General features: G+C 45.9%; 1 protein-coding gene and 1 long non-coding RNA gene across 6 annotated transcripts in view; one reads left to right on the forward strand and one right to left on the reverse strand.

The window, feature by feature from the left end:
* ARHGAP17 (Rho GTPase activating protein 17) overlaps positions 1-5,983 on the reverse strand; it is a 95,389-nt gene extending 89,406 nt beyond the window's left edge. For 3 of the 5 annotated variants that reach the window (XR_011485468.1, XM_070461061.1, XM_070461062.1), the window contains exon 1: positions 5,815-5,983. Coding sequence is in view for 4 of the 5 variants with exons in the window: in XM_070461061.1 (XP_070317162.1) it covers positions 5,815-5,867 (53 nt within the window). In the remaining variant the exon portion in view is untranslated. The remainder of the gene's footprint in view (positions 1-5,814) is intronic. The other 2 variants (XM_070461060.1, XM_070461063.1) reach the window with 2 other exon arrangements.
* On the forward strand, positions 4,770-5,155 carry LOC139032840 (uncharacterized). Its single transcript, XR_011485469.1, has 2 exons — positions 4,770-4,941; positions 5,046-5,155. It is a non-coding gene; the product is annotated as an uncharacterized lncRNA (long non-coding RNA).
* Positions 5,984-13,704: the final 7,721 nt, after the last annotated feature.

Here is a 13,704-nt window from a genome sequence, read left to right on the forward strand (position 1 = left end):
ATTCACAGCTGCTTTGGAACTGGAATCCAGAGTTTAAATCTGTCATTTACTAGCTTGGTGACCTCTCTGAGTTCTGGCTTCCTTATCATTATATCAGGAACATATAACACCACCTCTTAAGCGTTACTGAAAGAGGGCGACGGGATAATTTATGCAAAGCACTGGGCCCAGCAGCTTAATAAGCACCAAGGACATTTAATAAACATTAATCCTTCCCTGGTGAAGAGGCAGCCCAGAATGTGTAGTGGGAAGAACGTGGGATCCAGAGTCAGAAGCCCAGGACCCAAGTCATGCCTCAGCGTCTTAGTAGCTGTATGAACCTGGCAAGTCATTTCCCTCTTTCTAAAATAGAAATGATCACTGCCAGTATTGAGAACCAAGCCAGATGGTCTGCTACTGTGCTGTGTACTTAGTTCTAAGCTTGGTCGTGTCTGACTCTTTGCGACCCAACTGACTGTCGTCTGTCAGGCTCCTCTGTCCACGCGGATTCTCCAGGCAAGAATACTGGAGTGGATTGCCATGCCCTCCTCCAGGGGATCTTCCCAACCCAGGGATCAAACCCAGGTCTCATGCATAGCAAGCGGATTCTTTATCATTTGAGCCGCCAGGGAAGCCCTGGTTTGGTACAGCACTCGGTAAACCAACTAGAGAGAAGCTGATGAATAACACTATCAAATCTTTTAGATTTCCATCCTGGTGGCTCAGCGTAAAGAATTCGCCTGCGGGAGACCACCTGCAATGCAGGAGATGTGTGTTCTATTCCTGGGCCAGGAAGAACCCCTGGAGAAGGAAACAGCAACCCACTACAGTTTCTTGCCTGGAAAATCTCATGGACAGAGGAGCCTGGCAGGCTACAGTCCACGAGGTCGCAGGAGTCAGGTATGACTTAATGACTAAACCACCACCATAAAGGAAAGAATGAATTCCTCAACAAATCCAAAGAACCGAAAATGTAATAATATCAGGGCGTGTGTTAGTTGTTCAGTCATGTCCAACTCTTTGCGACCCCATGGACTGTAGCCCACCAGGCTCCTCTGTCCATGGATTCTCCAAGCAAGAATACTGAAGTGGGTTGCCATTGCCTTCTCCAATAATATCAGGGTAAGGTACAGGAAAAATAAGAAAAATAATAATAGGAATCCTGAACTCCGAGGTCCTTCTAGACAAGCAATTGCCAGCTGGTGACCCACAGGCCAAATCTGGCCACTGATGGATTTGTTTGCCCCAGTATCACAGTGATTGTCTCATTTGCATTAAATGCCACCTAAAGGAGATCAGTCCTGGGTGTTCACTGGAAGGACTGATGCTGAAGCTGAAACTCCAGTACTTTGGCCACCTCATGCGAAGAGTTGACTCATTGGAAAAGACCCTGATGCTGGGAGGGGGTGGGGGCAGGAGGAAAAGGGGACGACAGAGGATGAGATGGCTGGATGGCATCACCAACTCGATGGACATGAGTTTTGAGTCAACTCCGGGAGTTGGTGATGCACAGGGAGGCCTGGCACGCTGCGATTCATGGAGTCGCAAAGAGTCGGACACGACTGAGCGACTGAACTGAACTGAACTGAAAACTTTCATTAAAATCCAGATTTCAGGCTTTTCTGGAAAGCTGCAAAGGTTGAGTCACTCTGGGCCCATATTCTCATGTGCCCTTTTTGGTAGGAGGGGGGCGGGGAGGGGCATGCCCCCAACCCTTACCTGTCCTCAGTCACTCATTTATTTAACCCGTCTGGCCCCTCCAGGTATTTGAGTTTGTAACCTTGGTTTATCTCAAAAGCTTTGAACCTCCAGGGAGTACTTCAGTCAAGGCAGGAACCCACACCCAATGAGACACTCCCTCCCAGAGCCTCACCTATGTCATAACTCTCCTGGTTAGTCCTTCAGATTCCTTTTCTCCTGGACACTCCGACCTCATAACTAAACTTTCTTCAAGGTCCTCATGCCGTGTACACTTTCCTCCTGGCAGGGCATCACCTCCTCCAAATCGCCACCTGCGTCCACTGGATTATCTACATCAAGGATTTTCAAAGAACAAAATGCCTGCTTCTTGCAGCTGCTGGGCTGGGCTGTGCTCAGTCGAGTTTGATTCTGCGATCCTGTGGACTGCAGCCAGGCTCCTCTGTCCAGGGAATTAGACTACAAAAGACCTGACATGATGCTTCTTGTTTCCTAACCAGCACCCCAGTTTCCCTTGGGGAGCCAGCGCTCCCCCACTCTCAGTCCCTGAGGTTTAGATGGGAGTTGACTCCACACCCATTTCCAGGGAGAAGCACGGGACCCAGTCAGAAGCACTGAGTCAATTTTGGGCCTTTGGAGACAGTGACTGGGAGAAAAGGTTTTTCTGTCGTTCTAGGACTGGAACTGAGGACGATGGAAGGGGGGGGGGGGGGGGCAGGGGAGGCGGTTCTCCTGTGGACACACAGCTTATTGGGAGAGTGGAACCCCTGGATCCAGCCCAGCCTGAAGCCAGACTCCTTTTGGATATTTTTTGGTCACATATAAGCCAATTAATTCCCATCTTCACTTATAGCAGTTTGAAATGGGTCTTCATACTACCAAGGGAGACCTCATTAATACAAAAGAAATCTGAAAGTGCTTGAAGATGGAGACAAAGCCAAAAGGCTTTGCCCAAGCTTTCTTTGTTTTTTGTTACCTCCCTCTGTCCAATAAGAACCAGCATTAGCCAGCCCTCTGAAAGCACGTATCTCAGAGTAACAATTATTTCTTTGCTTGCCTATCTCTTCCACAAATCTATTGAGCTCCTTCAGGGCAGAAACAGGGAGGCAGAAATAGACTCCAACACCTCATATACTCACACACAGTTTGGGCTGAACAACTGTTGAATAGGTGAATCAACAAAAGGCAAGCGGGCACAAAAGAACCATCCTCATTGTCTCCGTTGGGACACCCACCTCAGGAGACCACCTCATTCGAACCACCTTCTGAAACAGACTCATCCACCCATTACAAACAAATTGCATCATGAGAACTCACTCCTTCCAGCCATTACTAACTCTCCCACATGTTGGTCCCATGGAACCTCACTGTGGGGTTACTCACAAGGTCCTCATTCTGCAAAGAGAATACTTCATCCCAAGACACCACCTAGAACTACAGACAGTACACACTGTGGGCAAGCCATTCACATGTACAACTTCACTCATAGCGAGAGTGTGTGTTTTAGCCTTTGTTTTGACCCCAGTACATCCAGAAGCCTGGTTTTGATATCCACCAACCATCTGCTTCCGCCCAATAACAATTTCAGGCTCTCTCCTGCCTCTTCCATCTTTCCTCCCTGCTGCTGCTGCCTCCCTAGTCCTTGACAATTACTTAAGTGGTGGGGGTGGCGGGGGACAAACATATACAGGAAATCAACAGCAGTAAAGTAACAGGTTCCCCAGTAAAAACACTTTTGACTTTAGGTGCATAATTGCCACACCCTTAATACCACTGTAATAGCTGCAGCTTACACTGCATCAGGCAATAAAGATTTTCAGAGTCAAAGGTCAGAGCCAGAATTACAGTGAGTCACATCACTGCACTCAGTCTATCCAGTTCTCGTTTTCCCATACCACTTGAACAATCTAGTGAGAGCTGGATTTACATTCATTTGACAATGTTTATTGAGGATCTGCCAAGTGATAGGAACCACAGAAGATCCTGGGAAGCAAAGAAGAAAGAGTAATCATTCTTAAATGAAGAATGCTGGCAAGTAAAGAAGCAATTACATTACGGAAAAACAGGTGCTGTGTGTGGGATTAGGAAAGAGACAAGGAGGGACATCCAAACTCTGTCCCAGGGAAGGCCTTTCAGAGGCAGAGGCCTTTCCAAGGAGACCTGAGGAATAAGTGGGAAGTGACCTGGGGCAGGTGTGGTAAGAGAGGCTTCTTTCTGATAGTTCCAAGTAGAGGCTAATATGTAAGAAAAGTGTAGCCTCCACTGAAAACTGAAAGTAGGCAAGTATGGCTAGAATTTAAAAGTATAAAAAGAGAACCTGCGACAGAGGGAGCAGGGGCCAAAGACACCCTGAACAGTTTCCCTGAATCAGCTTTGCAGCTTTTAAAGCCTGAAAACTTTGTTTAAAAAAAAAAAAAAAAATCACTTGCCTGATACAATGTATAAACAGACCAAAATGACTCTCTGACAAATGCATCTTGACACTCACTAAATATTGATTCCCTGATGCATGTTCCGGAGAACACTAAGAGGGGTAGAAAATTCACAGAATTATCTTGTAATTCATTCCCAGATTCTTGACTGAAACATGAGCCATCAACAATACACTGTCCTGGTGACTTAGCCATGAAGAATTCACCTGTGATGAAGAAGACTGCCTGCAATGCAGGAGACACGGGTTTGAATCCTGGGTCAGGAAGATTCCCCCAGAGAAGGAAATAGCAACCCACTCCAGTATTCTGGCTTGGGAAATCCCATGGACAGAGGAACCTGGCAGGCTACCGTCCATGATGGCAAATCCGACATGACTTAGCGACTCAACCACCAACACCACAATGTCTACCTTCCTCTCCACGTTATTTCTATCATTTCCCCACAAATAACAGAAAACAAGGCACATCTAGGCTTTAGCCTAGACAGGAATTAACTCTGGAAAAAGGATAGACACTCACCAAGCTAACAGGGTGGGGTACCAAAAAGACCTAAACAACAAAACTAAGCAAAAAGTTGAGGGAAACGAAACAGTAAAGAGCACATTTAGAAAACTCAAGAGGAAGTAAAAGTATTTTCATACATACACACGAAAAAAGAAGTGTGCCACGTGCTTTGGCCAAACCAAACTCCCCCTTTGACTCAACTGCCGAAAAAAACCAGCCAACGCAGTGAAAAAAAATTCCCGCATTCATCTCTCTTCCCAGAATTAACAGCAAAACCGGTACCATACAGCTAACTTGCCCTGGATAGACCGTGAAAAATCTGCCCCAGGTAACACATCACATGACAGTCCTCTTCAGAAGCTCTCAAGACCACAGACCAGTCCGGTCCCCACGGCGGTTCCTCTACTAACTCCCTCTCTCCTGTCATTTCAGAATCAAGGCTTGTCAAGCAGTCAAGGAATATCAAAGAAGCAGGGAGCAGGATCTGCTTCCAAACCCAAAGTGAGAAAGACTTTTAAAATGATATTTATTTTTAAACTGGCGCTAGGCGTTTCCAGAATCCTTTTCTCCTAATTTTTTTTTTCCCCAAGCTTTTTTAAATGTCAAGCTGTCCGGTTTCATATTCTCCTCTGGTCTAGAGACAGCACCACCTCGTAACTCCCTCAAAGGGCGTTCTGAAACTCACCAGGCAGATCCGCTGGGCTTGTGACCCTTGCTTCTTGCCGCTCGCCTCCCCGCTACCCCCCGCCCCCAAGCACTTGCAAGTGAGGTTTTGCAGCGAGGGGGGGGACGGGGGGGACACACGGAAAGGCTGAGAATGCCGCCCCCAAGCCCGGCAGCCTCGGACCCACCACTGATCGGAGTTGCAGCCCCAGGCGGCGGCCCGGGGCTGCCCGATCCCGGGGGAGGGAAAGACGAAGGGCAGTTCCAGTCCCAGGTGGGCGATGCTCCGCGGGGCAGTGGGGACCCCGAGGGGTGGGAGCGGTAGGCGCGGTCCGTCCGGCCGGTCTCCGGGGGCCAGGCGGCGGCCCAGAGCCGGCCTCCAGGCCGCGGCGTGGCGCAGACCCCGACCCTGGGCCCCGCCGGCCTCGGGCGGAGCCTCAGCCTGGCCCGTAGCGGCCGGGCGCGCGGAAGAAGCCGGCCCGCCCCCCCTACCCCCTCGACCGCGACCCCCGGCCCGCGCGACCCCCGGCGCACTCGCCTGCCCACGGTCTGGTTGGCCAGCTGCTTCATGCGGTTGAACTGCTTCTTCATGGCGGCGGCGGCGGCGGCGGCCCGCGGGGCTCGGGCCGGGCAGAACGGGGGACGGCCTGGCGGCTCCTACATCGCTTCCCGGCCGAGGCGCGGCGGCGGCGGCACTGCTCCGCAGGCCCGCGGCCCCGCCCTCGCCGCGTCACTTCCAGCGGCGCCGCCCGCCGGCCCGGCCAGGTCGGGGCGGGCGAGGAGCGCCAGGCCCCGGGCGGCGCGCGATCGGGCCTCCGCCGCTCGCCCGGGGGCCGCGTGGTCCCCCCGCCGCCAGGGGGTTCCCTGGGCCCGGCGACGCGCGGCCGCCCGGGGCCCCGCGGTCATCCGCACCTCGGCGTGTTTGTGCTTCCGCTCAGCGATCGCCTGCTCGGGTGATATTCATCTTTAACTCGCTTTCCAGACTAGATCGCAAACACGCGGTGGGCAAAGCAGACACAAAGAGTGGAGACCCCAAGAGCCGCCAAAAAGTCACCCTCGGGACTAGACCCCCGGGCAGGGCTCTCTGGGGGGCGCGGGAGGCGAAGTGGAACGAGAAAGGAGCTTTGGGCCGATGGAAATGGTTCACGTCTTTATCAGGGCCGAGTTTATGCGCAGGTGTAGACGTTTGTCAAAATACATCAACTTGGACTCTTAAGACGGACCCGTGTCCCTATGTACATTTGCCTTGATTTTTTTTTTTTTTTTAATAGTTGCGTGAAACAAGCTGCAGGCCAGTGTGTGCTGTGAGACGCCACTTGGTAAAAACAAGTCAGAGGCAATTAATATATTTTATTCCCATTTGAATACTATTACGGAGAAGGAAATGGCAACCCACTCCAGTAATCTTGCCTGGAGAATTCCATGAACAGAGGAGCCTGGCAGGCTACAGTCCATGGGGTGGCAAAGAGTCAGGCATGACTGAGCAACTATCACACACTGCGGTACTGCTTCTCTTTTATTGATTTAAATCTACCTTGAATGTCACTCCATATCATAAAGAAGAGAAAAAGAGAAAGTCAGAGACAAGGTGTGCTTTCTATGAACATGCGCTCACCGATGGCGCAGAGCTGCCGTGATGGTAGACGGTCCAGGGGACCAAGGTGTTACCGGCCCTGGGAAAATCACGCAAGTGCCCAACCCTAGCGCTGGGAAGTCGTGGGGATGAGCAGACGCCCGAGCAGGGACACGTCACAGGAGACAAGTTCTTTGTTAGGTCGCAGGCCACGCCTGGGTCTCGGAAGGTTCCATAAACGGGCCTTCGCAGCCCACGTTGCCTAGAAACTCATTTTTTTTCTTAACCTCGAGCTGGTCAGCAGTGAGGCTGTCCAACTCCGCTGGATCGTTTTCGCAGGACAAATCAGGTCAGTTCTACGACCTGGGACAATGTCCTGGTTTGGTGGCCTTGGCTGCAGCTTAGGCCATCCCCTGGGGCGAGTGGGTGGTACTGTGGCCTCTTTAACAGACTGTGTTTCTAGTTTCACAAAAGATGTGCTGAGGAAGGGAGCTGAAAAAGTAGAAGAACTCCTTGACTCTGCAAGAGAGGAGGTTGTGGACTTTGAATCAGTCTTAAAATCAGAGATTAAGAGGCTTCGAATTCTTTGTAGCGATCTAGAAGAGAAGTATGAAGCGTCAGAGCTTCAGCTGAAGCTGCAAACCGCTAGCTACAGACATCAGTTACACCAGAAAGACGTAGAAATCAAACTTCTGACAGCAAGACAGGCAGCAATGAAGGAGGAGTTGCTAAAGCTGCAGTCAATCACCCACTCAGTAAATCTTCATGATAACTTTCAGCCCTCAATTCCTGAACCCTCATCACTGGGTTATGATGTCTATCAGCATGCTTCAGCTTTCCAGAATGATGATATGGACTTCCCTGATCTAATTTGGTCACAACAAGAAATAAATAGATTGTCAAATGAAGTTTTAAGACTTGAGGCTGATGTCAGCCATTGGAGACATTTTGCTCAAACTTCCACAGCACAGGGAGCAGATAGTTTTAATCTAAAGGAAATCTATAAACTGCAAAATACTATCAAGGAACTTGAAGAGAATCGAAATAAGGAAATTGATGACCATCAACGTGAAATGGCAGTACTGCAGGAAATTCATCAGCAGAAACTGGCAGAAATAAGTGGCAGGCATCGAAAACAATTAAAGGACTACGAGGAGATGATTCATGATATGCAAAAAACTATTCAAGTTGTAGCTGCTGAAAAAGTAACATCTACCAAGAAAATCAGAGGACTTGAGATTAGAGTAAAATACCTTAAAAAAAAATTATCTTCTGTAGAAAAGGAAATGGATGCTTTAGTTAGAGATCAAGACCAGGTAAATGAAACGAATAAAAAATTTAAAAAAGGTGAGTTGAAGCCTTCTATTGAGAAGCATGGTGATGCTGTGACAGAAAATGAAAAAGTTCTTCCACAGAGAACATCCCTGGAAGAAGCATCCAGACAACAACAGCCACTGTCTGACGCTGAAAATGAAATGATGAGATTAAGTAGTTTGAAGCAGAATAAAAATCTCATTGAAGAGAACCTGAAACTTCAAAAACGAGCCCAAGTTTTGGAAAAAGAAAATTCATTATCAAATAGAGAAAAGGAAGAACTTCAACTATTACTTGTCAGATTGAGCAATGAATATGAACCCATTAAAAGCTCAACTATAGGACACATGAACTTGGATTCGGAAGTACATCACTTAAGATATGACTTGGAAATCAAAGAAGGAAAACTCAATGAGAACACTGCTGAAAAGAAATTACTGATCCCTGAGTTAGGAGAGCTGGACAGGCAGAAACAAAAAACGACAATGTGTGTGGTTTTGATGAAAGATCAGCAATCCAAAAAAATGAAGGAGACAGCATCATCAATAAACTAAAACAAGATCTAAAATGTAAAAAACAAAAAAGAGTTTGTCAACTTGCAGGTGATAAAATGAACATTACTAAAGAGTTGGATGGGCAAAAAGAAAAGTTAATTCATTTAAAAATGCAAAAAAGGACAGAAGCAGAACTGTGTCAGGCAGAACAGAGGCTATTGGAAGACAGCAGGAAGTCTGAGCAAGCTATTAAAGAACCGTCAAGTACAGAGAATGCAGACAGCTCTGCCTCATAGCTGGAGTGTGAGGGTTTGGTTAAACTCGGTCAAGAGAGACTGTTGAGCAGATGATTGCTGACCACAAAGAAACAGAAGAAATTTTGTCATCTAGTTTAGAAGAGCAGAAGTATGTGAAACAACATAAGGGAGAAAGACATTTTTATTGAAAAACTTCAAGGAGGTTCACAGCTTCAGGAGGAGTTAAATCAGTGTACTCAAGCCTTAAGAAAAATGGAAAATTTACAGTAAACCATAGTGGAAAAAGCCAAAAGTCTTGCATCCATGAGAGAAGAAAATAATCATCTGAAAGAAAAATTGGAATGACTGAGGGAAGAACGCAGTCAACCCGCAACAATGATTAACCCTAAAACTGTTCCAGAAATAAAATCTGAGGACTCTGCATGGAGCACAGTTGAAGATAATCTTGAAATTAAATCTCATCAAAGGGAATAGAAAGATCTCAGATACCAATGTGAGCAAATGAATATTAAGCACAGTTAGCTCTTTTCGGCCCAAGGGGAGGAAATCAGGAATTTGCAAAATGCAACAGAGCAAATCAAAACACAGTTGCCTGAAGAATCCCAGTACGCGCCAATAGAACACTGTGACATTTTTCAAGTTACAGAAGTTCAGAGTCTTCACATAGAAAATGGAAGTGAAAAGCATGACTGATCTAAAGCCAAAACTGAAAGATTATTACAAGAAATAACAAAAATTGGAGATTAAACTTCTAACTGAAAAGAGTACTCTTTTAACTGAACAGATTGATCAGCTGTCCCATGGTGAGAATGGTAAGCTAACTCAGCTCATCTGGCAAAAAAGATTTGGAGATACAGTTTCTTTGTATGAAAGTATCTTTAGCTTCTTCCAGTGGCCAAGGTAATGAAGAGATTCATCAATTGCAAGTGTATGCTTTCGAAAGAGAACAAATGTTAGCTGTTTTAGATGAGAAGACTAAGGAAAATAGTCATCTTACAAGAGAAAATTTCAGAATGATAGATGTAATTGTTGCCAAAGAAGCTGACCTCGTGAAACTCGAAGATGCCACCACAGAACTCTCACCAGATTTGGAAAGAGTGGTTTCAGGATATGTTTAGAGAAACGATCCAGAATTCATCCCACGTGGTTCGAGAAAAAGATTTTGAAATTGATGCTTTGACTCAGGAATGTCAGACTTTACTGACAACAGTGCAAATGTCCAGCGATGGTGGTAGGTGAGAGACGTTCATATGGATCCATACGAGGAGCTTCTATGGGAACATGATAAATTAAGACAGCAGGTGAAGATGCTAGAGGAATGGAAAGAGCATATGATGGCCACGGTACAGAATATGCAGCGTGGGTCAACCAGTCTTCAGAAAGAACTTCAACAATTTCAGGCACCAGTTTCAGTTGACAAGGTTAATAATTCTAAACTAGGGGTGAACTGTACTGACCTGATCAAAATGATGAAAGGAATAAAATCCAACTCAAAAACTTGGAGCAGCACGTAGCACAAATTAATCTCAGCCTAGAGCAGCTTGGCAGTGCCCAAGGCTTTCTCTTTGGAGTGTCTGACCTAATTTTACCACAGCCTTCAGAAGAATCACTTAGCTCCAAGTCAGCAGCCTCTCTTAAGGCAGTTAAACTGATGAATTGAGTGACTCTTTCAAAATGCTCAAAGAAGAGATAGGAGAGTTAAGAAAATGGAGGAAAAAGATGCAACCATTAGAACCCTCCAGGAAGATAATCAGAGATTGTCCAATTCCATCGCAGACAGTTCAGAACTAAAGTGACGTGAGCAAGTGGATTCAGAAATGAAGCAGCTACAGGACAAACAAGATGACTTACAAACTTACTTAAGGAAAAGGAGAACTTTTAATCCAGGCAAAAAGTGATGAATTACTTTGTTTAAGTGAAAATTTCACTAATAAAGTGAGTGAAGACGAACTTTTGAAGCAGACAGTAATCAACCTGAAAGAGATAGCAGTCAGCATTGAATCAGAGATGGGTCAATTGGAAGAGGAAAAGGAAAAAATAGTAGAAACATCTAGGGGAAAGGAAACAAAAAATCAAGCTTTGCAAGAGACAAATATGCAGCTGTCTGTGATGTGGAGAAAGAATTGAAATATTTTACAGTGGAGGAGAAGGCACTTGCTTTTGAGCATCTGTTAAAAGAAACAGAATGAAGCAAAACGGGAAATAAGTCATTTTTTAAATGTAGTGACATCGATGCAAGAGAAGACATGTTTCGACAGGAGAGAAATGAAGCCATGCTGGTACTAAAATAGAAACAAATGGAAAACCATACCCTCCAGACAGAGTTTCAACATTTACACAGCAAAGATCTACGCTTAAAGCAGGAGCAGGAGAGAGAGCATAATGGGCTGTAGAAGCAGAAGCGTCTCATAACTTCGAGGCTTTGGCTGCAAAGGACAGAGCGGTTAAACTGAGAATGAAAGGAAAAGTTGGAGGAAAAGTTCCTTCTGTCTTCCAATGCAATGGAAAGTGCAAATCAACAAGCCAGTTTGCAGATATCATCCCAACGCAGAGAGATGACGCTTTGAGACAGCTTTCTCTGTCGTGAGAACAAGTAAAGGAGGAAGCCATGCACTAGCTAACCTGAAGGTGGTAGCCGCAGAATGGATGGAAAAAGCAGATAACCTCGAAGGAAGATTAACATCGGCACAAGCACATCAGGAGAAAGTGAATGCTGCCTTGAATCTAAAGGAAGAACAAAGATCTGAAAAAAACAGAATGAGGTCCAACAGGAAGTGCTGGATGAGGTACAGAAGAAGTTGATGAACTTACTAAGTAACGCAGAAGAAGTTGACAAGAGCCTCCTGAGGAACCTCTTCATAGTGTATTTTCAAACACCCAAAACAACAATGTCATGAAGTGTTGCAGATAATGGGTAATACTCTGGGTATCACAAAGGAAGAAATCCATGTGATGGTGAATGAAGAGAAAGGCAGCAGTACTTTATGGACGACTGGCTGGCTTGGATCACAAAGTGTCCCCAACACACCTCTGAGACCAAATCAGCAATCAAGGACGAAAAATTCTTTCTTGGAACTCTGTTAAATTTCTAGAAACAGAATCTCATCTCACTCTTCCGTCACCCAAACCAAATTCTTTGGGTTCACCAGGAAAGAAAAAACTACCTAAAAATGTACCACCAAGTCTTAAAACTATCTCAGAATCCACACCCCCCCAAACCAGATGTGAATCAAGGTTCATATCTATCTCTCTGACTAACCCACCCTGACCTGAAAGCGCTGAGTCTGGGCATCTTCTTTTAAATGCTGTTACTGATGTTTTGCCTACATACCCACCTTTGGTACTATCACCCGGCAAGGGGTTGGAGATGTGTCAAAAGACTTTTCAAAGCCACAGATGATTCTTCAGAGACGAGAAACTGAGCCACGTTAAAAAACCAAAGTCACTGTTTGTGTACCTTACCAGAGCATGACTTTTCAGAGTTACTTTACTTAATAAAAATATCATTACTTTTTCTAAAAAGTGTATATTTTAAGGACTTCAAAGGTAGTTACTTTTTATGAGACTTCAAAGAGTAGTTACTTTTTATGAGAAAGGGCATGGGTGGGATTGGAGGCTGTGGTCAAGGGATGCTTCAAATAGTGTTGTAAAGCTTTCCTTTTGCTTTTTTATAAGGAGCAGGTACTTCTGTAGATTTTGGGAAATTAAAATATTACCTTGTGTTAACATTCAAAACGGGACTTCCCATGTGGTGCTAAGTGGTAAAGAACCTGCCTGCCAATGCAGGAAACTCAAGAGGCACAGTTTCAATCCCTGATTTGGGAAGATACCCTGGAAGATGGCATGGCAACCCACTCCAGTATTCTTGCCTGGGAAATCCCAAGGACAGAGGAACCTAGCGGGCTACAGCCCATGGGGCTACAAAGAGTCAGACACTGCTGAGCACACACACACACACAATGTTCAGAAGGAGAATATACAAGTGCACAGTCTTTGTATAAGAAAAAAAGTGGACAGCCCAAAAGTACAAGATGCATAGAATTTTTAAGGATGAAAGGTTACTTTTCCTGGCTAAGTCCCACTCCTCTTTTCATTGCCTGGTGCTATTGTGCTAAGTCGCTTCAGTCATGCCTGACTCCGAACGACCCCATGGACTGCAGCCCACCAGGCACCTCTGTCCATGGCATTCTCTGTGCAAGAGTACTGGAGTGGGTTGCCTTGCCTCCCTCCAGAGGATCTTCCTGGCCTAGGGATCAAACCTGCATCCCTTATGCCTCCTGCATTAGCAGGTGGGTTCTTTACCGTTAGCGCCACCTGTAAAACCCTTCATTGCCTGGGAAACCACTCTATTAATAAACTGTGTTCTCTCAGGCTTTTTAGAAACATTTGCATATTTGTGTAGATTCTCTGACTTGTTTTTTTAAAATAAAACAAACACTACATCTTAGAGATCTTTCCAGGTGTGAATGAATTCCCTCTTACCCTTTTCTTTTTTTTCCTCTTACCCTTTTTTAAAAGCAGCAGTTAGTTTGCTGTGTAGATCTACCCTAATTCTTTTAACTAGCTCCATTAATCAGCATTTAAGCAGTTTGTATCCCCAAAACGATCATGGCCATGACCAACTCTCTTGCCCATTTCCTTAAGAACTGTTCCAAACTGTCATTGCTTTCCTGAAGTATGCCTTATGCCCTCTAGCAGACATCAGAGGCCAGCAGTCAGAAACTCCCAATTTCCCACACCCCCTTCCTATATTTAACCATCTACTCACTTCCCTCCATCCACTTCTACTT

This window comes from Odocoileus virginianus, chromosome 33 (assembly GCF_023699985.2).
Source record: "Odocoileus virginianus isolate 20LAN1187 ecotype Illinois chromosome 33, Ovbor_1.2, whole genome shotgun sequence".
In the NCBI taxonomy this organism is placed as follows: Eukaryota; Metazoa; Chordata; class Mammalia; order Artiodactyla; family Cervidae; genus Odocoileus; species Odocoileus virginianus.